The 27,657-nt window shown below is 41.5% G+C and overlaps 1 protein-coding gene across 1 annotated transcript; it reads right to left on the bottom strand.

Annotated features, from left to right (window-relative positions):
• Positions 1–19,319: 19,319 nt before the first annotated feature.
• KCNG1 (potassium voltage-gated channel modifier subfamily G member 1) lies at positions 19,320–26,127 on the bottom strand. Its single transcript, XM_036751719.1, has 2 exons — positions 25,352–26,127; positions 19,320–20,337 (listed from the first exon to the last, which is right to left on the bottom strand). The coding sequence occupies exons 1-2, from the start codon at positions 26,114–26,116 to the stop codon at positions 19,567–19,569; spliced, it is 1,536 nt and encodes a 511-aa protein (XP_036607614.1). The 5' UTR covers positions 26,117–26,127; the 3' UTR covers positions 19,320–19,566.
• Positions 26,128–27,657: the final 1,530 nt, after the last annotated feature.

Raw genomic sequence — 27,657 nt, 5'->3', positions numbered from 1 at the left:
GTAGAAAACAAGGGGAGAGGCCTTGTCTCCTTCTCTGTGATGTCAACTTATGGGCCCACAAAAACAGGCCTTGATTGTTTGCCCTCCTGTTCTTTTTAGATGAAAGAGTTACTCCGGAGGCTCTAATGGCATGAACTTCAGAAGGCCAAGAGAGTGAGACTGTGGGTATCGTGGAGTCCAAGAGTAAGAGTCTATGGCAGCTTTTTTTAGCCAGCTCAGCATTAATGCATCAAGGAGCAAGAATCAGGACCCAGACCAGTAGCAGCTGAGGCAAAAACTCAGGACTAATCCAGCAGACAGGCTGCATTTGGATGTGAACTTGGTGGGATCAATGAGAAGAAATTGTTTGTTATTCAGTTGTGTCTGACACTTCTTGACCCCACTTGGAGCTTTCTTGGCAAAGATACTAGAGTGGTTTGCCATTCCTTGTCCAGCTCATTTTACAGGTGAGGAAACTGAGGCAAACAGGGTTAAGTGACTTGCCTAGGGTCACACAGCTAGTATGGGTCTGAGGCCAGATTTGAACTCAGGAAGATAAAAGTAAAAACCGAAGGGCATTGGACTAGATGATTTCTAAGGCCCTTTTCATCTCTGACATTCTGTCACCTTGAAAAACAAGGTCAAGGTCACCCCCCAGCATCCTGGGGCCATCTCCAGGTTGTCTTGACCTTTGTCCTGCCACTGGACTTCTATGACTCCAGAGAAGAGAGTGAGGCTGACAACTGGGCAGCTCCGCCTCACTTCAATCCAATTCACTCCAAAGTCAAGACCACCCCATGATGTCATTGGTCTTCTTCCTGAATGAAGGAGGGGTGACAACAACCTTGAAAAGCCACTGAGACTTACCTATTGAGCGAAAATCCAAGTTATGTGAAAAACTTTTTAAAAATATATTCTCTACCGCAAATTTGAACTAACGATAGAAAGTAAAAAATGAACTTTAAACTTCTTCCTGCTCTGTATTCTTCTCACAGTCTTTACTATTTGCTTGGACACTGTTCACAACCAACCTTTTACTGTTACCTCTCTTTTTTGGTCAGTGTGTTTTGCCTTCCCTGAAAGATTATAAGCTTCCTGAGTTATAGTGATTCCCTCTCCCTCTCTGTCTGTCCCTCCCTCTCTCTCTTTGTCTCTCTCTCTCTCTGTCTGCCTGTCTCTCTCTCTCTTTGTCTCTCTCTCTCTCTCTGTCTCTCCGTCTCTGTCTGCCTCTGTCTCTCTCTCTCTTTGTCTCTCTCTCTCTCTCTCTGTCTGCCTCTGTCTCTCTGTTTCTGGGTATCCTGTCTACTCTGAGTCCACATTCACTGTAATTCTGACCAAAGGCTCTTTCTACAATACCATCTACAAACCCAAAGCAGCTAGGTGGCATAGTGGACAAAGCATTGGGCCTGGAGTCAGAAAGACTTGAGTTCAAATCCAGCCTCAGACAGACACTTAATAGCTGTGGGACCCTGGGAAAGTCATTTAATTTCTGTTTGCCTTAGTTTCCTCAACTGTAAAATGGGAGTAATAACCCCATGTATCTTGAAGGATTGTTGTGAATCAAGTGAGATAACATTTTTAAAGGCTTGGCACAGTGCCTGTAGCACATAGTAGGTGCTATATAAATATTTATTTCCTCCTTCCTTCTAAAGTCCTCATACACAACTCCTCATCCTTCGGCATTCTTTCCTTAACTCTCCTAACCACTTTCATTAAAACATCAGCTCAATCAGCTAATTTCTCCTACAGTGGTGGGGACTTTCCCTTTCCCACTGGGCATCTCTCTCCCCCAGCTCTGATGTATCTCGATCTGCTGACAATTATTTACTATGGCAGAACTATCATAAGATGGACTTTTGGGGCGCTGTGGAGCTTGTGCATTGGTGTGTGTGTATGTGTGTGCTAGTGTGAGTGTGTATGGATGAGCTGTGTGGGTGGATGCTTCTTGTAACCCTTGGACTCTTACCATGTAGACACTTAATTGTTTGTCGAGGGATTAATTGTAAGTTTAGAAGTGGAGAGACAGACAGAGAGAGAGAGAGAGAGAGAGAGAGAGAGAGAGAGAGAGAGAGAGAGAGAGAGAGAGATTGAGAGAGAGAGAGAGAGAGAGAGAGAGGGAGAGAGAGAGAGAGAGAGAGAGAGAGAGAGAAGGAAGAAGAAAAAAGAAGTGGAGGAAGAAGACAGAGACAGAGACAGACATGCACACAGAGGCAGAAAGACAGAATGATAGAAAGAGCATACAGAGACACACAGAGACATACAGAAAACCAGAGAGACAGAGAAACAGAGACACACATAGGCAGAGTTGTCTGCACCACTTAAGTTTTTGAAAACAATTCAAGAATGTCTCAGTAAAGTTTTCTAAATATCAGACCGCTATCACACCTGTAGATGAAGTTGGCTTGGTTACAAAGAGGTAAAGCAGAGAACCACACTAGCTGTTATCTAGCTGTTATAATGTCTATACCTGAAGCAGTTTGATATGGGGGGAAAACACTAGATTTGGACTTAGCAGCACCTGGGTTTGAATCCTAGCTATGCCATCTATTTTCTGTAAGATCTTAATAGTAATTCCCTTATCTTTTATTAGCCTACTAAGGTCCTTTCCAGCTCTATTGCCATTATATTTCATTCATCAATAAAAATTTATTCAGCAATTATGATGTGTTAGGCACTTTGCCAAGCATTCAGGGTGCAAAGAAAAAGTGAAAATAGTCCTTGTTCTAAGGAGTTTACATTTTAATATCTTAGCACAGGTTGTCAGTTCTTGTAGTTTTTCCTGATTCTTTCTTTTCTTTTTTTTTAACTCCCCAGTAAAATTTAAGCACCTCAAAAGCAGGGTCTATTTTATTTTTTTTCTTCTTGTATCCTTATCAAATGGAATGATGCCTTGAACAGGGGTGTTCAATAAATGTTGATTGAAATCCTGTGATTAAAAGGATTGGACCTGGCAAAGAGAAAGGCAGAGCAATCGACCAGAGAAATGGCCATCTTCTTAGAAGAGCTACCTTTCTCCTTGTTCTCCACTCTGGACTGTGCATAGGACAAAGCTCAGACTTAATCATAGCTGCCAACAGGGAGGGAAATGAGAGATAGTCCTTGCCGGCACTAGCATTCCAAACCAGTAGAGTTGGACCTTATAAGGAAGTCCAGGAATGGGTCCGTTGGCCAACAAGGATGCTAGCCACAGGGAAGAAGAGTTTAATAGGTTTTGAGGTCAGTTGCAAAACTCTACTTCTGGGTAAAAAAGACATAAGGACAAAACTTTGTATCAATATCCTTCTTTGTGAACAGAAAAGGAGTTAATTTGGACTCTGCTTAAGAGTTGAACGTTAGGCCAAGATAGGGAGGCTTGCTGATGGCAGCTCCAGGGAAGCAGTTTCCAAGCATGGCCTGGATAATGTGAGAGAAACAGGTAATCACTATCTGTTAGGTAGGAATACTTCCGAGGAGCCAGATGTCGGAAATGGAAAGGGACCTTAGCAATCACTTTTCAATGAGGAGAATTCTCTAAATCATGAATAATAAGAAAAATGCAAATCAAAATTGCCCTGAGGTATCACCTCACATTCAGAAAATTGTCAAAAATGACAAAAGATGCAAATAATAGATGCTGGAGAGGTTTTTGAAAGATAAGCCCACTAATGCCTATTGTTGGTAGAGCCAGGATTGGGGCAGCTATTTTGAAAGACAATTTAGAATTATGCAAATAAAGTAACTAAAATGTCCATACCTTATGACCCAGTAATTCTTCTGTCAGGTATATAACCCAAGGAGGTAAGTGAAAAAAAAGAAAACAAAAGAAAAGAAAAGCACCATCTACACCAGAATATTTTTAACAATGCTTTTTGTGGTGGCAAAGAATTGGAAACAAAAGATGTCCATCTATTGGGGAATGGCTAAACAAGTCGTGGTAAATGAATATAATGGAATGTTACCATGCTATAAGAAGCAATGAATATGATAAATACAGAGTTACATGGACAAATTTACATGAACTGATTGAGAGTAATCAGAGACAAGCACACAATACACACAATGACAACAATGATGTAAATATGATGTAAATAAAAAAACAACTAAGAAGTAATCAAAAATGAATGTTACATATTACAAAGAACAAATTTGGCACCAAAGATGAGATATGAAAAGACACTTCTGTCCGTTCTTTTGCAGAGGTGTGGGAACCACAGTACAGAGCAATACATACATTATCAGATGTTTTTTCAAGGTATCTATCAGTTTTGTTGATTTCTTTCTCTAATTCCTCTTTTAAAAAATTATTTGTCATATGGGATAACTTTTCTAGGAGGAGCGAAGGGAAGGATATAAGGGGAAATTTAGAATATGTAAAAAAAGAACAATAAAATTTATTTTTTTAAAAAATTATCAAAGTAGGAACTTCAATCATCTGGTCCAGTGGTTTCAAACTCGTATAGAAACAGGGCCACTTCAGTGTACAGAAGGATCCCTATGGGCTGCACAGTGATTTAGTCTTCAAAATATGATATCTGTTTTATTATATTTTTATTTATTTTCTTGAATATTTCCCAATTACCATTTACTCTGGTTCCAGTGGCACTAGGGAGTGTTGCTGGCCACATCTTCAGGCCTGATGTTCGATACCCCTGATCTCTTTCAAGTCCTTCATTTTACAGATGAGAAAATTTAGGACGGGGGAAGTGAAATGCCTTACACAGAGTAAATGGCAGAGCTGGGATTTGAACCCAAATCCTCTGACACCTGGGAAGTTTGATGGCACAGTGGATAGAAAGTCAGGCCTGGAGTCAGGAGGGTTCATTTTCCTGAGTTCAAATCTGGCCTCTGACACTTACTAGCTTTGTGACCCTGAGCAAGTCACTTAGCCCTGTTTGCTTCAATTTCCTCATCTGTAAAATGGGCCTGAGAAAGAAATGGCAAAACACTCCAGTATCTTTGCCAAAAAAACCTAACAACTCAAATGGGGTCATGAAGAGTCTGCCATGACTGAAATGGGTGAACAGCCACCTCTGACTCCTTCCTAATCCAGCAGTTTTTCCAAGGGTCTGCTGGCAGAAGTTGACACTGTCCAGAGAAACACACGGTCCTTGAATTGCTATTTACCTTCCGTTCTGCTATTTTAAAAGTGTATGCACTATCACCTCCAGGTGTTTTGGGAGAGGTGGGCATACATAACCTGACCTTTTCATGAGGCATCTGAAAATGGTGCATTTCTTCAGTCCTTCGTTGGGGGTAGATAAGTGTTGGGGCAGATCCCATTAAAGGCAGGCTCAGGAGATGTGGAATCATATTTGAGCCCTTTAGGATCCCGGAGCATCATATAGAGGAGGGTCATAGGTTTAGATCTGGAAGAGTCTTTAGGGATTAACTAGTCCAACCTCTTCACTTTGTAATGAGGAAATCGTGGCTCAGAGAGTTTTAAGTGACTTGACCAAGGTCACACAGATATGAAGTGGCGGAGTTGGGATTTGAACCAATGCTCTCTAATTTCAAATTTAAATGTAGTTTCTGTCTCTTTCTCTGACTTGGATAGTGCCTACAGTTAAACAGAGAAAATTGCTTTCCCTCTAGGACCTTTCTCCTATTGTCGTCGTTTTTCGTTTTATTATTGTTGTGTTTTTCTTTGCCACAGAGAAACACTGAAAAGCATAATGTAAATGTGAGGTATTACTAGTTGGTTGAAGAGGTGAAAACTACCAGTCACTAGGCTTCCAAAGGTAGCATAGCAAGTTTTAGGTGATCTGGGGAAAGACCACTGGACTAAGAATCAACAGGCCTGGGTTCAAATTCCATTTTTGCCACTTATGTGTGACCTCAGGCCATCAGAGCCTCCATTTTCTCATCTGTAAAATGGGCATGGTAGTACTAGCTCAGACTTACAAGGCATGATTCACTTGTGAGGTAGGCTGGGCAAATACCATTATCCCCATCTGTTAGGTGAGAAAATGGAGGTGCAAAGAGATCAATGACAGGACCTGGAATTGAATCTGGGTGTGTGGACTCTGAATCCATTGCTCCTTCCAGTACACCATCTCATAAGGGGTTAAGGATGAAGTGAGATCATGGATGTAAAGCACTTTGTCAAGTATGAAGGGCTATCCAAAGGCCACTTTTTTTCCTTAAGAAAGTCCTTCTTCTTCCTAAGTTTTTTTTTAATTTTTATTTATTTTTAATTTTTTAAAATTTATTTATTTATTTTTCGTTTGCCACACACGGTTCTACATAGTTTTGAGTTCCAGATTTTCTCCCCTCCCTCCCCCCTCCCTCCCCAAGACGGCATGGAATCTCATATAACTGTCATGTATAACTTCGCATTGAATTAATTTAAGCACTAGTCAAGTTGTGGAGAAGAATTTTGACCAATGGAATGAATCATGAGAAAGAAGAAACAGAAACCAAAAAAAAAAAAAAAACAACAACCCAAAAACAAAAACAAAAGAGAAGCAAAAAGAGGTGACCATGTAGTACGCCTCGATCTGCATTTAAACTTCACAGTTCTTTCTCTGGATGAAGATAGCATTCTCCATCGTGAGTCCCCTGGAGTTGTCCTTGCCCCTTAGGTTGCTGAGAAGAGCGAAGTATGTCAGGGTTGGTCCTCACGGGATCCATATATCTGTGGCTGTGCACAACGTTCTCCTGGCTCTGCTCCGCTCACTCAGCATTATGTTGTGTAGGTTTTTCCAGGTTGTTATGAAGTCCGTATCATCCCCATTTCTTATGGCACAATAGTATTCCATCACCTTCATACACCACAGCTTGTTCAGCCATTCTCCAATTGATGGGCATCCCTTTGATTTCCAATTCTTGGCTACCACAAAAAGAGCTGCTATAAATAGCCTTGTACATATGGGTCCTTTTCCCGCTTGTGTGATTTCTTTGGGATACAACCCTAGAAGTGGTATTGCTGGGTCAAAGGGTATGAACATTTCTATAGCCCTTTGGGCATAGTTCCAAACTGCTCTCCAAAATGGCTGGATCAGCTCACAACTCCACCAGCAATGCAACAATGTTCCAATTTCCCCACATCCTTTCCAGCATTTATCATTTTCCTGTTTTGTTATTTTAGCCAATCTGACAGGAGAGATGTGGTATCTAAGAGTTGTTTTGATTTGCATTTCTCTAATCAGTAGTGATCCAGAGCATTTTTTCATATGCCTATAGATAGCTTTAATTTCTTCCTCTGAAAACTGCCTGTTCATATCCTTTGACCATTTCTCAATTGGGGAATGGCTTGTATTCCTATATATTTGGCTCAGCTCCCTGTATATTTTAGAAATGAGGCCTTTATCAGAGATACTAGTTGCAAAGATTTTCTCCCAATTTTCTGCTTCCCTCCTAATTCTTGTTGCATTGGCTTTTTTTGTACAAAAACATTTCAATTTGACATAATCAAAATTATACATTTTGCATTTTGTAATGCTCTCTATCTCTTGTTGGGTCATGAATTCTTTACTTTTCCACAAATCTGATAAGTAAACTATTTCTTCCTAAGTTTTAAGGAGTCTTCTTTTTTTTTTTTAAGGTTTCTCTTTTTTTTTCTGAGACTCCCCTGGTACATTTTTTCTTTCTTCTTCTCCCTCTGTTCTCTAGTCAGGAAGGAATAAAAATGACTAACATTTAGATTGAAAGGCAGTGTGGCATAGTGGATAGAGAGATGACCTTGAAATCAGGGAGATCTGGGCTCAAGTCTCCTTTGATATATACAGGTAGTGGGACCCTGGGCAAGTAAGTCACTTAGACTCGAAGTTTCACAGAAGGTGCTGACTTGCTTCGGTTAAAGGAGTTTCCTCCCTTGAGAGCTATCTTTACCAATTAAATCATAGATGCAATCCCTATTCCTAACATTTACACAGCATTTTAAGGTTTGTGAAGTGCTTTGCATTTATTAATAGCTAACATTATACATAATAAATAAATATAATATTAATCAATATAATTTATAAATAATATAATTACTTATATAATAATAGCTAACATTTATATAGTGCTTACTATATGCTATATACACTGTGCTAAGTGTTTTACAATTATCAGGTCATTTGGCCCTTGCGAGCCTGGGAGGTAGGTGCTATTATTATCATCCCCATTTCACAGGTGAGGAAACTGAGGCAAATAGAGGTTAAGTGACTTGCCCTGGGTCACACAGCTGGTAAGGCCAGATTTGAATTCAGACCTTCCTGACTCCAGACCCGGTGCTTTATCCATTGCTCCACCTCCAGCTTTCTGTTATCTCATTTTATCCTTAAAACAGCTCTAGAAGATAGGTAGTGTTATAGCCTCCATGGAACAGATGAGGAAATGGAGGCAGATTGAGATTAATTGACTTTGCCCAGGGTTATATGGCTAGTAAATTTCTGGGGGAGTGTTTTGAATTCTGGTCCTTATGACTTCAAGTGTGGCATGCTAGCCACCATGCCACCTAGATACAACCTCCAACACCCCAAACCCCAAACCCCGAAACTGTCGGTTAGATTTGCCGCACGTTCAGTTTCTCTTCACTTGCTGTTCACTCAGAGTTGCGCCCTGGAGGGTAGCAGCCACACCCCCAGGGATGTGATTTGGGGTTTCTTATTTCTTTCTCTGTGACAATCCCTTGGCTCAGGATCCCAGATCCAATGGCCCTGTGCCAGGTAGCCGTTTCCCATTGAGAATGGAGGTAGAGCAAGAGGCAGAGACTGTTGACAGGGTCAGGGTTCTGGATTACAGGGGGTCAATAGGCGGTGTCTTCCTGCCCCTCTATCACCTTCTGCACCCTACTATCTTACCTCTTTCCAAAAATAAGACCATCTCACGTTAGACTTGCCTCCAGGAGGATGCTGATAATTACAAAGTAGGCTGTTTCCTGTGTGTTGTACAGTAGATTTGGCAGGACACTTGGGAACCTTTTCATTCTCAGAACTAACGTTTACTTAAAAGAAAATGGAATTTCTTTAAATATTTCTTATAACCAAGATATTCCACCAATTCACACCTACTTTCACCTTAGTCCAAAGCAGTGGAACCCTACTGTAGTATTCTGCTTTTTTCACTCTCTTGGTATTATTTCCAACATGCATCCTAAGCAGTAATGAATCCTTGGCAGCTGGATGGTAGAGTGGAAGATGATTACCATTTGGACTGAGAGTCAGGAAGACCTGTTAAAATCAAGCCTGAGACACTTGCTAGTGGTGTGACCCTGTCCAAGTCACTTAACCACTCCTAGCCCCACTTTCTTCATCGGTAAAATGAGGGTGATAATGGTATCTAACTTAAAGGGCTATTGTGAGGATCAAATGTGCATATACATGCATATATACCAAGTGCTTTACCATTATCATGTCCTTTGATCCTTGCAATAACCCTGGGAGGTAGGTGCTATTATTGTATCTGTTTTACAGATGAGAAAACTGAGGCAAATAGAGGTTAAATGACTTGCCCAGGGTCACACAGATAGTAAGTGTCTGAGGCTGGACTTGAATATATATATATATATATATATATATATATCCACATACATATATACACACACACATACATGCATGTATACGGGCATTCACGTACACACACAGAGAAGCAGGCAAACCTGGGAAGAATAAGCAGAGGGACAGAAAAAATAACATCTGGTCATATTGAAGACGTGGTTTCTATCTTGGCTCTGATCCTTACTACTGTGTGACTTTGAGAAAGTTACTTTCCATCGCTGGGCCTCAAGTATATGGAAAATGGAGTTGGACTAAACGATCTATTAGGTCCTATTTAGTTCTGGTTCCAGTTTGGTCGTTGAGGAGAATTTTTTTTGTTTTTTTTTTAAATTTATTTATTTAACATATTTAGTTTTCAGCATTGATTTTCACAAGAGTTTGAATTACAAATTTTCTCCCCATTTCTACCCTCCCCCCACTCCAAGATGGCGTATATTCTGGTTGCCCTGTTCCCCAGTCAGCCTCTCTTCTGTCACCCCACTCCCCTCCCATCCCCTTTTCCCTTCCTTTTTTGTAGGGCAAGCTAAATTTCTACTCCCCATTGCCTGTGTATCTTATTTTCTAGTTGCATGCAAAAACTTTTTTTTTTGTTTTTGAAAGGTAATCAAGAAAAAGAACAAGAAAAAGAAATTGCAAGAGACTTGCTAAAGGTGAACTGTTTTGTTGACATTCCTACATGGAAAGATGATGAGTATGATTCATGAGACCTCAGTAATAGGGTAGCTGAAGGGAATATGCATACATATATGTTTATGTACATATATGGGTTGAGGAGAATTTTGATGTTGGGGAAGTGCCCTCGCTCTGGTGCTTCAGTTTCCCTATCTGTAAAAAGGAAATGATTGTTGCCCCAAAAGAGATTTTGTGAGGTTTGAGTAAATATAAAGATAGGGACTAGACCTGTGAATTCATTGCTATGGGGAACGCCCAGAAGAGAAAGTCTCCTTTGCTAATGCAGGCCAGTACCTTCTGTGAAATGGATAGTCTTAGAGAGTCGCTTAGAGCATTGACAGGTTGACTAACTTTTCCTGGGTTACCCAGCCGGCTAGACAGGAAGTCAGGAAGACCTGGCATTGATGAGTTGTGTGACGCTGGACAAGTCACTTAACCTCTCTGAGCCTCGGTTTCCTTATCTCTAAAATTAGGGGGTTAGGTGAGATAGCCCTTAAGTTCTCTTCCAGCTCTAAATCTTATGATTCTATGGTTCTGTTGCAGAATCCCAGAATTCACCAGGTTGGTGATATGGAGACTGTTGCTGGAGAGACTTCTGGGAGGAGGGGGTAGGTTGGAGAGAGAGAGAGAAAGGGAGAGAGAGAGAGAGAGAGAGAGAGAGAGAGAGAGAGAGAGAGAGAGAAAATGAGAGAGGGGAGATAAAGCTTGGATGGGGTATCCTTCCTCTGACCATGAGACTCCAGCACACTAGGATTATTTAGGGTTGCTTCTATGCATAATGGGGTAGGGGGAGAGTGAGAGCTTTGGAGCAGTCCTCTGTGCCAAGAACTGATGGGCCTGCTGAGTGAGACTGTTGTACTGCTGATGAGAGTTGTTGCTTCCTGCCCAGCAGGGAAGACTCATATTTGTTATCTTGTCTGTAATTCTTTCCATTTCTATGCTGTTCCAAATTAAAAAAAAAAAGCAGGCAACTACCACAAATCTTAGTTGGGGCTCTTACTGAGGGCAGATAAAGATTGGGAGGGGTGGTTTTTTCTCCACCTTTTAAGGAGAGAGGACATGAAACAGAGAAAAAGGCTCATGTGGGGTGAGAGCTGGGCAGTTTTAGGCAGTGGAGCATAAATGATGCTAAGTGATTCCGTTAGCTTCGCACCTGATGCAAGAGAGATTTCCAATACAAAATCCAGCTCCCAATCAGACTGCCCCATGAGTTTACACGCATGTTATTATTTGTAATAGTCCTTACTTATACTCCACTAGGAAGTCTTGCTGGGGACCCACTACTTTGCTTACCTTACAACTGGGGGAGCCCCTTATCCTGATCCCCCTTTGAGGCAGCTAGGTGGTATAATGGAAAGAATGCTAGACTCGAGTCAAGAAGGCATGAGTATCCTACATGAGACACCAGATGTGTGACCCTTGCCAGGTCACTTCAGTCATTTTCAGCCTTAGTTTCCTCTTCTGTAGAGCGGGGGTAATAACAGATTTTGAATCATAAGGTTGTTATGAGAATTAAATGAGATAATATATGGGAAGCACTTTGCAAACCTTAAAGCACTACATTATTATTTTTAGTTACTTATCACTGTAAGCCAATCCCCTAGAGGTAACAGCATTTGAGGAATTTCTTAAGCAGATACTGTGTAATGTTACCTCTTTCCAGCCATTGCTGCTAAAAGAGACCGCTTGAGTGCCTTTCACAGCTCCCCCTTTTCAAATTTCCTCCCGAATACAAAAGCGAGTTTGTGGCGAGTGTTGGAACAATTCCTTTTGACTCCTAATTCTGCTATTTGGAAAGAACACTTGAGAGTTTTAGTCCAAGTTCTTGTTAAAAGCTCATAAATCTCTAAGTGTGGGGATCTGCTCTAAGCTGGGCCTTCTAATTCCTTCCTTTTTCAATGTATAACCAGAATTCAGTCCCGACCTTTATAGGAGAAGGCAAAGAAAGGAAAGCCTTGCTTTGGTATCTTTTGGGCCTCTAGTCTTCAGAACTCTTAGGAGGATTTCATTTCCAAGTGAGATATCTTTTTGTGCTATTGCAAATGTCCAATATGCTTCCAAGGTGACTCATTCCTAATTTAATCCTCTGCAGAGAAATATTCCTTGTCATTTACAAAATTGCTGCTACATGAATGAATCCCCTGAATAAATGACAAGAATGACTTTGTCATATTTTTTTGTACTGTGCATAAGCCATAAACAGCAAAATACCCACAACAGAGTAATCTATAGCTAACATGTCATTTTCCTTGGTCTGTTTTAAAAAGAGACTGTTCAGTCTCTTTGTATTTCAGCAAAGTGAATTTTTGGGGGTTTTATCAAACTATCTGTGTCAACTGTGAGGTGTTGCCACAAAGAAAAGTTTTGCTGCAATAGAATCATAATAAATAAAAGCTGAAAATAATCTTGAAACATGGACTGTCAGAGCTGGAAGGAACCTTAAAACAGAGAATGTCAGAACTGAAAGAACCTTAGAACAGAAAATGTCAAAGCTAGCAGTGAAGTGACCCAAGAGAGCATTTCATCCAATTTCATTTTATAGGACAGGAACCTGAGGCCCAGATTGGGGAAGATGGTCAATGACAGATCAAAGGACTAGAACCCAACTCTCATGACTCCTATCATACCATACCATTGCCTCCTGCTTTTGTGCCTGGAAACGACCAAGATGTCATGGTTGGGTATTCATCTCTCACTTTTGTTAGCTTATTTTGGAATAAGAATACATTTGTGGATGGCAGCTAGCAACCTCAGATCATTAACCCTTATTGGTTCTTAGCTGGACATACCGAGCAATGGTTACTGCTTGAATGTTGTTATTATTGAGTCTTTTCAGTTGTGTCTCACTCTTCATGACCCCATTTGGAGTTTTCTTGACAAAGACACTGGAGTGGTTTGCAATTTGCTTTTCCAGCTCGTTTTACAGATCAGAAAACTGAGGCAAACAGGATCACGCAGCTAGTAAGTAGCTAGGGTCAAATTTGATCCAGATCTTGCTGACTTAAGGCCTGGCACTCTATCCCCTGCATCACCTGTTTTGTTGTTAAACAACATATAATGCAGCCATAAAAGACAATTAGGTTGATATAATTAAGTGAGAGGTAGCAGACAGAGACCTGGCCTTGAAACTGGGCAGACTTGCATTTGAGTCCTGCTTCTGACCCTGTGTGACCCTGGACAAGTCATTGATATAGGGAGCATTCTAAGATTATAAGTTGCAGAGAAGGTGTTGACTTGCATTGGGAGAACAAGTTTCTTTACCTGGGAGTTCAGTTATACCATTGAAATCACAGGATCCAGTCCCTATCCTAAACTGATATAACAATTTATAATGCAAACTATTTTGAGGATTAAATAAGATTAAGATTATGGGAACCTGTCCAAACATTAGTGGTCATTATTTTATGAGAAGGAATGCTTCTTTTTTTTCTTTTTTTTTTTTGCAGAAGGAAGACTATTTGAGGTTTATTTTGGTAAGAAAACCTAGTTTGAATATAAATTGGTCATCTTTTTTTTTTGGATAACCTATATCTTTAACTTTGCATAGAATCATTGAATTTTAAAGTCATAAGGGGCCTTAAAGATTATATTATTTTGGCCACTCATTTAATTTCCTGAAATGTCATTTGGCAATGGAACATCTTGGGATTTGAAATATATTGACAGAATCTGTAAACGCTGGGCTCAGAGACATAGCAAAGGATGGACTATTCTTGTGATAGAGGGAAACAGGGGATATTTTAGAGTAAATTAAACCTACTTTCATACTGGAAAAATTGCCACCCGTAATAAAATTTTTTGTCACATGCATAATTTCATATTTAATATTATAGAAAGGAAAATATTGCCAGAATTTAAAAGATTTCATGGAACCCTTATTCACAATGCAAGGAACATGATTTGGGAAGTGCTGCTATGTACTATACTGTATAGATGATGACCAGGAGTTGTTTTCTGTGAACTATTGAATGGATAGAAGGACTTGGGATGTTTATTCTGGAGAGGAGATGATTTGGGTGAATACTCCAATTCAAGTTTTTGAAAGTGTGTCATATAGAAGGTGGGGTTGGACTTGTCTTCCTGGGCCCTTGGAGGGCAGAAGTATGAGCAGTTGGTTGGTTGGATGTAGGATGTAGGATAGTTGGAAGTAGAGAGGTAGACTTAGGCTTGATGTCAGGAAAAATTTTCTAACAATTAGAGCCATCAAAAAAAGCAATGGTTCAATGCTTCATTAGAGGTCTTCTAGTAATGGCTGGATAGCCACTTGGTCTTATTGTAAAGGCTATTGGTTTGCACTGGATGGCCTTTGAGATCTCTTTCAATTCTGAGGTTCTGTGATCCTGTGTCACGGACCAGGACTGGAGTAATTTTTCCATTAGTAGGGATAGCTTGGCACTGGTCATCTCCACTATCACTCCCACCCCCCTTTTCAAGAGAGATGATTGGGCTGAGGAGTACAAGTTGTAGTCCCAGAATGGAATGGACCATCTTTAGAAGCACCAAGATGCTTAAAATCTCTCTATCTCAGAAGAAAGCTTACAATGACCATCCCGGCTCTAATCCCTGCTTGAAGGAGGAGAAACATGCATGTACTCTTCCTCCAGTCTTGGCTCATATGTTACTTTATCTCACTCACCACTCTGAGTTTTAGAAGCATGATAGTGGGATATCCCCCTTCCCAGCCACCAATTGTGAATCCTTTGGCACTCTAGGGCTGAATCCAGGGGAATTTGGAAGGTATGTTGACAAGCTGGAGCATGTCCAGGGAAGGTGACCTGGATGGTAAAGGGCCTGGAAACTATGTCCTGTGAGGGAGTTGAAAGAACCGAGGAACTTTGACCTGGAAGAGAAGGCTTGAGGAGGACATGGTTTCTGTCTTCAAATATCTGATAGGCTGTCAAATACAAGTAGAAATCAAATTATTCTGCTTGGCCCCAGTGAGGAGAACTAGGGTCAGTAGGTGGAGAGTTACAGTGAGACATGTTCTGATTCAATATAAGAAAGGACTGCTGAGCAAATAGAGCTGAACAGTGAAATGGGCTTCCTTGGCACGCGGCAACTTCCTTGTCATTGGAAGTATTCAATCATGGGCTTCTTGGGATGCTCTAGAGGGAAGTCCTGCTTCTGCCAGAGATGGGGTTGAACCAGATGACTGCTAAAATCCCTTCTAAGTCTGAGGTTCTGAGAAGAATCCTAAGCTCTGGTTCCCTTCTGAGGGATCTCTTGTCCTAGATTTATAATAGAGGTAGAGCCATGCAGTCTAGCCCCTAGCTTTCAGACAGAAATTCTCCCCGACAAACCATGCTGCTAAACTAACAGCAAACTAAGACTGTGTGGAACAAGATTCCTAGCTTTCCTTGGGGTTCTATGATTTTTCTTTCCTGAGGAAGTAATTGGGAAATTTGGACTTACTGGGTGGCAAAGATTCCATCCATCTCTTGGCTCTATCCCCTCTATTGCCACTGCTAGATGATGCCATAGGATCAAAGGATTTTGAGCTGGAAGAGACATTAGAGATCATCCATTCTAACCCAGTCATTTTACAGGTGAGGAGAAGGAGACTTGTAGATTAAATGACTTGCCCTAGTTCACGAAGGTAGAGCTAGATGTGGGATCTGAACACAAATTTGATGTCTAAATCTACATTCCCTCTTCCATCACAGAAGGGAAACTTTTTTTGAGTATTATTAAGTTTCCATCTTTTTCTTCCCTGTCACATTTCTGTTTAACATTTTTAATTGTCTTCCTATCTCTCAAAGCTTCTTCGAGCTCTTGGGAGGAAGGAAAAAACCCCCACCACAAGCAGCTCTGTAAATCTGAGGTATTATTATTATCATCATGGTAATTCTCTATCATCCTGACACCAGCTGAAGGCAAGGCTAATTAGTCGGAAAACTTACTTTTCAGCCGTGAGTCACTGGAAGCTTGTGTCATGGGAGACTTTAAATGAGTCCCTCGTGACTCAGGTGATATTTCCTTTCTGCATCACTGGTATCTGGCCATGGTAATTTTGGCTTCCTCAATGGGAGATGAGTCCTAATGTCAGAGCAAAGACATGGCTAATCCAATCCACAAGGACTGAAGAGTGGAGCAACCAATTCTCCCTTGCTGGTTTCTGTTTCACATCAGTACTGGTGGTGGTGGTGGGAAACTACTCCTGCTTTTTTATACCTCCTTAAAGTTCATAATTCTGTGAGAGAGGCAGTGAAAGTGTTTCCTAGTGTGATAGACAGAGTGCCAGGCTTGAAGTTAAAGGAGACCGGAGTTTTATTCTGCCTTGGACACTTAATTAGTTGTGTGACTGGGCCTCAGTCTCCTCATCTTTAACGTAAGGGGGTTGGACTCAATGACCTCCAAGGTCCCTTTGGTCTCTAAAGCTGTGGTTCCAGGATCTCCATTTTACAGATGAGGAAACTGAGTCTCAGAGAAGTATAGTGGCCATATAACCAGTGTCAGAATGGGGGTAGAACTCCAGATTTTCTAACTTTAAGTGCTCAGTGCACTTTCCGTTATACCAAAATGAATGACGCAGTAGAAACAACGTTGTAGAGTCTAGAGGAACTGGGTTTGATCTTTGATCTGTCCCTGGGTAAAGCACTAAACCTTTCTAGGCTACTCTTTTCTCCTCTGTAAAATGATGGGGTTGGATGGGATGATCTCAAAAACTTCCTTTCAGTTCTATATCCTATGATCATTATAGAATCCCCGGTTTCTTTCAAAGTTCAGCTCAAGTGCCACCTCCTAGATGAGACCCTGCCTGTTGGACTACCTTATACATATTTTTTGTATATTTATCTTCCCCACAGGATGGAAGTTCTGTGAGGGCAAAGAGTTTTTCATTGTGATCTTTGTATACCCAGTCCCCAGTGTAGTGTCTAACACATGGTTGGAATTTAAATAATACTTTTTCATTGATAGCTTTTTCCCCCAGCTTGTACAGTAACTGTACCCTACTATCAGGGTTTTTGAGAAGGCTTTGACATGGCTGGCCATTGGTTAACTGACCTCTCTGGTCTTGAGTGTTATGCATTTCTTAGGATGACCATTGGCAAACAAACTTTAGGCTGGGTAAAAGGAAGTAAGGATGTAGGGGACATGAGAGCAGGAAAAGAAAGGATCAAAAGAGTGAGAAGAAGAGAGAAAGAAAAGTTTCAGAGAAGTCTCTGAGAAGTATAGTGGACATACAGCTGGTGTCGGAGTAGAGGTACAACACCAGATTCTATACCAGTTGCAGCTGGTGAGATGCTCAATTAATACAAGTCTAGTGTTCAGAATAGCAGAGGTGATAATCGTACTGTTTTGGTCGGTCTTTGTTTGGAGCATTATGTTCAGGTCTGGTACCACATTTTGGGAAGGATATTGATAAGGTGGAGTACAGTGGTCATATAACCTCCTCCAGAGGAGGGGGACCAGTATGGCGCAGAAATGAGAGATCATGCCAGTCAATCAACAATCACTTATTAAGCACCTTCTAACGTGTTAGGCACTGTGCTAAGCGCTACAGCTACTAAGACAAAAGTGCAACAGTCCCTGCCTTCAGGCAGCCTGCGTTCTATTGGGGAGACAATGTCCTTATTTATTTGCAAAATAGTTAAAAATAAATACCAGGTGATTTTTAAAGGGAGAGCACTAGTAGCTGGGAAGATCAGGACAGGCTTAATGTACAAGGTGGCTTTTGAAGTGAACTTTGAAGACAATTAGGGATTCTGAGAAGTAGAGATTAGAAGGGAGTGCATTTTAGGCATGGGGCGCAGCCATGTCAAGGCACAGAGATGGAAAATGAACTGTTCTATGTGAGGAATGGCAGGAAGGCCAGTTTGGCTAGGCCATAATTTTCATGAAGGTAAGTAATAAGGCTGTAAAGGAAGGTTGTGAAGATTAACCGATAGACTGAAGATATTTAGTCTGGAGAAGAGAATTGGTGGATAAAACTGTCTTTGGGTATCTGAAGGGTATCTGAAATGAGGAGCAGATGGACTTCATTATAACCTGGAAAGACTTATATAAACTGATGCTGAGTGAGGGGAGCAGAACCAGGAGATCTATACATGATTATAGACACATGGTATCCGTAAGGACTAACTTTGATACACTTGGCTCTTTTCATCAATGCAAGGTTCAAAGACAGCCCCAAAAGACTCATGATGGAAAAAGCGATTCACATCCTGAGGAAGAATTATGGAGTCTGAATGCAGATTGAGGCAAACTATTTACTCTCTCTTTTTTCCCTTCTTTTTTGGTTTTGTTTCTTCTTTCTCATGATTCATTCAATTGGTTATAATTCTTCTTTACAACCTGAGTTGTAAAGCTTAAGTAAGCTTAATGCGAAGGTATATGTAGAACCTATGTTAGATTACATGCTGTCTTCAGAGGGGAGAGGAGAGGAAAGGGAGGGAGAGAAAATTTGAACTTAAAAACTTGCAGAACTGAGTGTTGAAAACTAAAAATAAAAAAAAAATTAAAAAAAAATAAGAGCTTGCCTATTAATCAAAGCTGTCAAAAAATGGGCTAAGCTACCCAGGGAGGTGATGAGCCCTCCATCACTGTGCAGTGTTCAAGCAGAGGCTGGAGGGATGCAGTTTTGGAACATTTTAGATTGGCATTCTGGCTTAAGGATGAGCCAAGTTTACTAAGTGATCTCTGACACCTCTTCTAGCTTAGAGCTTTTGATTCTTTCATGGTCACCAGTATCTCTTCCTTAGGCTGTCTGCTGTATACCAGACCCTTACTAGGCTAAATTAGACAGAAATAAAACAATGTTTAGTTAGTGGTATACAGAAATACTCCCATGTACCATTGCCCCAATCAAAATCATTTTGTAATGCTATTTAGGGCTGCTATCAAACCCCACCCAAACCCTGCTATAAATGCTATTTGGTAAATCAAACATTTAAAACATTTTTTCCTGGGCAATGTATTTCCCCCTATAGTACTGATTCAGCTGATGTGTTTTTGCAGAATTAATGAATGCTGTGAGGGAGAGTATTTGAACATCCTTTGCTTTTTCTGAGAGCCACCTTTTCTGTATATAGGTTAGCCCTACAGATCCAGAAGGAATTATTTTCTTTTTCATTTTTGTCTTAGATTTCTTTAATAGTAGACACTCTAGACTAAAATCTGATGTTTTTCTTGAAAATGATATCATGTATAAACATCCATAGGGACATTGATTTCTATAGGCAAATTATTTCTATGTGGGCTAAAAAAGAGGAAGAAAACTCATTTCTTTATTGATGGACATGAACTATTAACTGTGGCAAACTATGGAGACCATCCATGGCTAAGTGTTATGGGAATGACCCAAACTCCATATGTAACACTCCTTTTTTCTCTCGTCTCTGTAGGAACAGTGCCCACTGTTCAACTGTCACAGACATCAGGGTGATCTTTGGGGGGACCTCACTGCCAAGGCCACTTAAGCTTCACACCAGAGGGTGTTCGGAGCTGTCTCATTTCAGTTGTTGTCTCTAGTGTCTGAGGAGGTGCTGCCAAATAAAACATTGCTGTTCTGTGACATGTTACTTAACTGTGACTTGGTTTTGATCAAGAATTGTGCCCTCCTGTACATGACCCTTTCCTGTTCCTGCTTCAGCTCCAGGTAGGAGCGGGAGAATGTGTGGAAGATGGAGGTCACAGGAAATGCCATAAGGAGGATGCCACTAAGTATACTGCTCAGGGCTACCACTTGGCCAGGGGTGCTCCTGGGTACCATGTCACCGTAACCCACCGTGGTCATGGTTATGACAGCCCACCAGTAGCAGGCTGGAATGCTGCTGAATTCTTGGCTATCAGCCATCTCGTTCTCAATGACATAAAGTAATGGGGCAAAGAGGGCAATGGCCACACAAAGGAAGAGCAGCAAGAGCCCGAATTCCCGGGTGCACCGTCGGGCTGTGAGCCCAAGTGTCTGCAGGCCCAGAGAGTGTCTCGCCAGTCTCATGACATACAAGATCCTCAAGGCCCGCAGGATGCGGAGCACCAGCCCCACCTTGTCCAGGTAGCTGTTGCCAGAGCTGGGCTTTTTTTGGCCCACAGATGTGCTATCCACCACCAGAGTAATGTAATAGGGGAGGATGGCGATTATGTCGATCAGAGTCAAGGGGCTCCGGAGGAAGGCAAACTTGCTGGGAGCTTGGATGAACCTCAGCAGGAACTCGAGGGAGAACCAGCCCACGCACACTGACTCCACAATGAAGATGTTGTAGCACATCTGGGAGCATTCACCCTGGGAAATAGAAAAGATGCTAGGATCAGGAACAAAACTGCAACACTTTTTGGCCTGGAAGTAAAGATGAAGGCTGAGAAAGAGGAGTATACAACTGAAGTCTATGAAATCAAAATACAATGAATGAGAGAACGAAGTTGGACTTATTTGCTAAATACTGTAATTGCCATCTTCAAATATTGGAAGGATTGGAGACCATATGTGCTAGGGGAACCTAATAGGTAACATCTCTAGGGCCTTGAAACTGGCAATGCTAGAACAAACAAAAGGAAGGACTAACTATATTAATTTATTTTGTGACACAGAAAATCACTTCCTTTCTCTGGGCCTCACCTCTAAGATGAGTGAGAGTTGGACTACATGACCTCTTTTTTAGTTGTTTAGTTGTCAGTCATGTCTGACTCTTTGTGACCCCATTTGGGGTTTTCTTGGAAAAGATACTAGAATGCTTTGCCATTTCCTCTTCCATTATAACTTCTTTGATTCCCTACACTTCTAAATCTATGATGATAACAACGATTCTAGTTACCCTGGAAAGAGCAGCAGACTAGAGAGACATAAAATTTGTAACTGGAAGGGTCTTGAGAGATCATCTAACATAATCCCTTCATTTTATAAATGATGAAACTCAGGCCCAGAGAGGTCAGGTGACTCGTCCAACATGATACAGTGTCCAGTAGAAGCAAGGTTTGAACCCAGGTTCTCTGAATCCAAATCTTGTGTCCTTCTCACTACACCATTCTGCCTCAGAAGACCTGGATTTGCATCCTGGCTCTGTCACTTTTTACTCTGAGCAAATTACTTTAATTCAACAAGCAATTTTAAAGTACCTGCTATATGGTAGAAACTGGACTATGTGTTCAGGATACAAAGGCAGAAATGAAAAATAGTCCCTGCTGTCAAGAATTGTACATTCCACTCATTAAGATACTTAATCTTTTTGAAACTCAATTTCCTCATTGGAAAAATGGAGATGATAATGCCTGTACTCCCTCCCTCCCAAATGCATTGTGAAGAAAAGCATTTTGTGAACCATTATTATTTCCACTTACTCTCCTAAGAGGCTTAATAAGGCTAAAATATAAGAACGTTTAAAAAGGGCCTTGATAGATGCACGAGTGAAAGACCCATAATGGGATGTTTGGGAACACATCCTTCACCTTCTTAGAACTAGTGCTTTTACTAGGACATCAAAGAGGTCATGTAGCTTTCCCCCTCATTTAACAAATTATCAAAGTAAAATATTCAATTCTAGGCATGCGTTATCATATCATCAACTGTGGTGATACAGGAAATTCTTAGTGGTTTACAACTTACACTTGGGCATGAATACTTGGTGGGCCCCAGGGGGGTGGGGCAGGGCTGCCGCAGCAGCTCTGTCGGCCTCCCTGATGAGCTCACAGTGTATGCTTGCCAAAGGAACTAGGAGTCCCTGTGCTGCCAGAGAGAGGGAGTAGATGCCTTCCCCTTTGGGGCTTAACAATGCACATACTACCAGGTGGTAATTCGACTTGTCGGGAGGAAAGATATAGAAATAACTTCTGAAGTTATGAAGGCTCTCAGAGACGGCCAGAATAATACAAATTCCATAAAAGAACTTGAAATTGTTTCTGCCTCTTGTCAAAGAAATTTATTCCTACAACGTCAGCGAGGAGGAATGTCAGCTGTCAGGCACCAGGATATGAAATGCAGCGAACTAAGGCAACGTGTTGAGGTGCATGTCAGCAGTGGGAGATCTGCCATCGAATGCTGGCAAATCATTGCACTCCCCTCCTCTCTTTTGATGTGTTACAACACAGTGTGTGGCCAGACAGATTTTCCTGTCTTGCTGTTAGAAAATGTTAGGCTCTGCTGGTATTTAAAAAGCATAGAGGTAGGGCAGCCTGTGATTCGTGTGCTGTAAGTACCTTAAGAAAACAGCTTTGTTCTCTGTATTGCACTGAGAGAAGATGCATTGTGTAGTGGGTCAAGAGTCTGGACACTGGGGGCAAAACCTGGTTCTGCACTTAGCTGTGGGACCTTCAGCAAGTCACGTTAGCTTTAGGAGCTTCATTGGTTTCCCCAACTGTAAAATAAGGATTTTTTTGGTAGTGCTGTGCTCACAAGGTAGCTGTTAGGAAAGCACCAGATAAATGGTTGAAGTGCTTCAGAAGTTATTATTATTGGACCAATCCTGTAATTGGTATAGGAGCTTAATAGAGGGGAAGTCCTGATTGTCAACTGCTCTGCAATTTTAGTCTCAGTTGGAGGAAGCTAGGAGGCACAGTGGATAAGAGCACTGGCCCTAAAGTCAGGAGGACTTGAGTTCAAATTTGACTTCAGACACATTAGCTGTGTGACTCTGGGCAAGTCACTTAACCCCAATTGCCTCCAAAAAAAAAAAGCTGTAGTCTTAGAGAACTGTCTGGGATATGAGAACTTAAGTGATTTGCCCAGGATCAGAGAGACAATATTTGTCAGAGACCAAACTTGAACATAGGTTCTCCTGACTTTGAGACTGCTGTCTATCTACTGTGCCATACTCCCTTTCCAGAATGAGTGATTATTAATAAATGCTTGAACCAAAATGAAAGGATCTCAGAGCATATGGTTTGAAGGGATGTCCACAGAGCCAAGACTCGGCTTTAAATTCTTGACGACAAATTTGGTGATCTTTCTCTTATACCACATTGCCTCAAGGACAAATGCCATTCACGTATGTTAGTTTTCATTGGGCAGAGGTGTGTGTGTGTGTGTGTGTGTGTTTGTGTTTGTGTGTAGCTGATTGTGGGAGAGGGTTAAGGAAGGTAAAGTCAAGGGAAAACAAGGTGGGGGCGGTATGGAGAAGAGATTATTTTGTTGCATTTGTTTGATGCTGGCCCAGTTGAAAAAAAAAAGATTATAAGGGAGAAAACAAACCCCATAATATTCAAAGCCTATCCAGAGCATCTTTAAATATATATGTATGTATATATGTATACATAGATGTGTATATATGTATGCATATGTGGATACACTCATGTGTGTGCGTATATGTATATTTTTGGGGGTGTGGCTAAATTTAATTCCATGATTCTTTTCCTCAAATAGAACAGGGGACATAAGAGTATCTCTCCAATAGTAACTATTTTATGTTTCATTAATTAATAGTTATGTCTATTTTTATGTACACTATCTATCCAGCAAAGGTACCTTGTTTGTGTCATGAAATCTTTGGCAGTCTGGTGACACTGATGGACCCCTTCTCAGAATGATATTTTTAAATGTATAAAATAAAATATATAGGATTATAAAGGAAACTAATTATAATGATTTACAGTTATAAAAACTTTTTTTTAGGAAAAAGTTTACAGATCTCAGGTTAAGAATTCTTATTACCCAGGGACAGACAAACTCTGTGTGTGTGTGTGTGTGTGTGTGTGTGTGTGTGTGTGTGTGAGGGGGGGGGGTAGATGACCACCTCCAGATGACCATCTCCTTCGTCAGGTGGAATGTAAGCTCCTTCAGGATAAGAGTTGTCTTGTTTTTGTATTTTCATATCCAGTGCTAAGCATAATGCCTTGCACTGAGTAGGTGTTAAGAAATTTTTTGTTGAATTGAGTCCTTTTTCTGTCACTGAGCAGGGTAACCTTGGGTGAAGTTATTTTAACCTCTTTGAGCCTCAGTTTCCTCATCTGTAAAGTGGGGACAGTAATACAAGTGCACTCCCTACTTTAGAATTATTGCAAGAAAGTTCTTTGTGACCCGTTGGGAAGAAAACACTTTGTGAATTGTAAAGTATTATATAAATGTGAACTATTACGCATTATCCTAGTTTGTATTTTAACTATGCTCCTCCACTGAAGTGCTCATCTTCCTCTTCCTCCTAATGGCTAATATTTATATAGCACTTTAAAATTTACAAAGCCCTTTTCTTATATTATCTCATGTAAGCCTTGCAATACTCCTGTGAACTAAGCGCAACTATTAAGCTCATCTTAGAGATGAGTAAACTGAGACTGAGAAAGGTTAAGTGACTTTAGGTCATATAACTAATCTGAGGCAGGATTAAAACTCAGGTCTGACTGACTCCCAAGTCCAGTCCTCTGTGTGTGGTTGGGATTCTGGGTTCTCAAAGTACATATCAGCAAAGCAAATACTCCAAGTCCTTTCAAACAGGAAAGGTTTTGAGTCTAGGACTACTGGTGGACTAGGTGACGTCTATAAGCCAGGGTAGCTAAGTTTAGAGAGGCTCATCACCAGGGTGGCCACAGGGTCATGGATTTTTTGGCCATGAGAGTTCTTAACAACTACCTAATATACTGGAGAAGGGTTGTGATTTGCATCAAAGAAGAGAAGTGATCCACACTGATGAAGAGATAGATCTTAAGAACAGGGAAGGGCTGGAGGTGGAGGGGAGAAGACTTAGGCTAAGTACTGGAGTGAGTTTTATTTCCCATCCTTGACTCTAAGTACCTTGGCGTCAGGAGCCACTGTCTTATTTGTCCTACTATCTTCCACTCCTCCCCACTTTATCACAGAGCATTGCACACATGCTTCATTTCCAAATGAACGAGTATTCAGCTTCCACTCCAAAATGGCCTGCAGATTTTGCATTTCCATGTATCCAATAGGAACTAACTTCAAATCTTACTACTTGCGTGACTGTTGAGAAGTCACTTAACTTCTCTGGGATTCACTACTCTCATCTGCAGAGGGGCCTGGATTCAAATCCTAGGTCCTTTGACTTAAGTCGTGCTTGTATCACCTTGGGTAAGTCACTTAACTTCTCTAGGCCTCACTTTCCCTTTAAAATATGGGGTTGGAATTGATGGCCTTGAGGTCTTTTCTAGCTCTAAATATATGATCCTGTGAGGGAGGTTAGAAGAAAAGACCTCTGAAGTTGCTTCTATCACTATGACTCTATAAGGCTATGAACACATAGAACCTTAAAATCTATGTCTCTCCTGGCGTACTTCCTGAGACCTAAAGATCAAAGAGCTAGTCTTTTGATTTCCTTGCAGATAAATCTTCCCCCATACTAGAAGGAACTTACTTGTTCTTCCTCCTCCCTCAAGCTGGGCATGGTGCTGATAGACAGATTCACCGCAGTGATGGTCACAAACAGTACAGACAGGCAGGCAAACACCTTCCCTGGCAGCCCTGAGTGAGGCCTCTCCACCATGTCCTGCAGCCTCTTCATGCACTGGCCCAGCCGGGTCTCCTCGGCCATCTCCCCGGCACTCTCGCTCTCCAGCAGGTCGTCCTCCCTTTCGTTCATCTCAGCAAACTCCTCGATCTTCTGCAGGTATCGCCGCCGGCAGCACCAGTCCAGGTTGTCCTCCTCAATGCCCCAGTACAGGAGCTCCTCCTGGAAGGAAAGCGCACACATCTCCCTGAGCAGCCGGAGCTTCCCCACCCGGAGGAAAGTCAAGATCGTCCGGAAGGCCCCGGGGTTGCGGTCGAAGAAGAACTCGTTGCAGGTCACATCGTAGTCATCGCAGACATTGAGGATGTCATCGAAGTTGGTGCAGGATTTCAGCTGGCCCAGACGAGTCAGGGGAAACTCGTCCAGGGTAGTCCAAGGCAGCAGGTACTTGATCCCCCCCACGTTAATGATGATCTGCCTCTTTCGGTCTTCAGGTTGGCTGCTTTGGTGGACGTTGTCTTTGGGATGAAGTCTCTTGGCTCTTCGGTAAAATACTCCCTTGAGGGACTCAGACCGAGGAAAGAATGCATGCTGATGACTGAAGGAGGCATCAGAGGTGCAGCTCAGGGCGCTGTAGTCATAATCGGAGTTTTCTCCAGGCAAGAGGGTCATTTTGGTAACTTAACATCACTTGAATGAGTCAGCAATGAAAATCTGTAACGGGGAAGAAAGAAAAGGGGGAGGGGAGTCACATCTTTCTTATAATGATCAATTGATAGGATAATAATAATAAAGCTAGCACTGTAAGGTTTGCAAAGCCTACGTCATTTCATTTCATCCTCAATATAGCCCTGAGAAGTAGGTGCTGGTATTATTTCTATTTTACAGATGAGGAAACCGAGGACAGAAAACGTTAAGCCACTTGCCCAGGGTCCATAGCTAGTAACAGCCCAAGGCAGGATTTGTGCTTAAGTCTCTCTGACTCCAATTCAAATGCTGAATCCACTGTATCCCCAAGATGCCAAGATTTAGATCTAGAAAGGACCTTAGAAGCAACTGAGTCACAGGATCATAGCTCTGGAACTGGGAGGACCTCAGAGGCCATCTAGGACAACCCTTCCATTTTACAGATGAGCAAACAGAGGACCCGGAAGGTTCAGGGCTTTGCTTAAGGTCATATGAGCATCAGATGCAGGACTTGAATCTCTCAGTCTTCTGACTACAACACACTACTTCTCAATCAATTAACAAGCTTTAACGAAGTACCTAATATGTATCAAAGAGTAGCTAGGTGATGCCGTGGATAGAGCACTTGGCTTGTAATAAGGAGGACCTGAGTTTGAATGTGACCTCAGTCACTTACCACCTGTGTAATCTTGGGCAAGTCACTTACCCCTGTTTGCCTCAGTTTCCTCCTCTGTAAAGTGAGCTGGAGAAGGAAATGGCAAACCGCACCAGTCTCTTTGCCAACATAACCCCAAATGGGGTCATGAAGACAGACACGACTGAACAACAAACAACACAATAATGAAAAGAAAAATTACTGCTGAAAGACTTCAACGCTCTGTTCAGCATAATGGATAATCATGACTTCAGAATACTAATGATGAGTCATACTTCCCCACCTCTTGGCAGTGGGGTGATGGACCAGAGAGGTGAAGAACAAAACACACATTTTCAGATGCAGCCAATGTGATGAGTTGTTTTGTTGGAATGATTTGTTACAAAAGGAGGACTTTATTTTTGGAAAGGGAGGAGGAAGTTGGTGGGTAGTGACCAAAAAGGAAAAAAAAAAGGAAAGAAAAGAGCATCAATGAAACAGCAAAAAAAATACACATAAGTTAGAAGTAAATTCAGAAGGGAATACATATAAGTAGGGCAGTGTTGGTACTACTGTGTTAAATTTAATAAGCACGAACAAAATTTTATGTAACAGATATACAGTTTCATACATGATCCTCTTTTCTTTGTACTTTGAAATGTTCGATAGTTAAGTTCATTAATAAAAAAGAAAATTAAAAAGATTTCATCCCTTTGTCCCTGCAGCCTTCTTGCCCTAAAGCATCCCTCTGCCCTTGTGGTCGGTTCCTTTTTCCCATTGGCGAGATCTTGCCAGAGCCTCCATTTGAAGGAAGGGCCCCAGGCTGGCCATCTTTCACCCTTCAGAGTCATCCTGGCTTGTATTCTAACTCCTTGGACTTTGGCACTATCTC

This window comes from Trichosurus vulpecula, chromosome 3, assembly GCF_011100635.1.
Source record: "Trichosurus vulpecula isolate mTriVul1 chromosome 3, mTriVul1.pri, whole genome shotgun sequence".
Lineage (NCBI taxonomy): Eukaryota > Metazoa > Chordata > Mammalia > Diprotodontia > Phalangeridae > Trichosurus > Trichosurus vulpecula.
Note: the sequence above shows the minus strand (reverse complement) of the source record. Positions and strands in the feature narration are given on the sequence as shown.

Bases quoted from the DNA above. Each gene is read 5' to 3' on its own strand.
- KCNG1 (XM_036751719.1), bottom strand. From the start codon at position 26,116: ATGACCCTCTTGCCTGGAGAAAACTCCGATTATGACTACAGCGCCCTG. The intron at 20,338-25,351 runs GTAAGTTCCTTC...TCTATTTCCCAG, and splicing joins TGAGGGAGGAGGAAGAACAA to GGTGAATGCTCCCAGATGTG.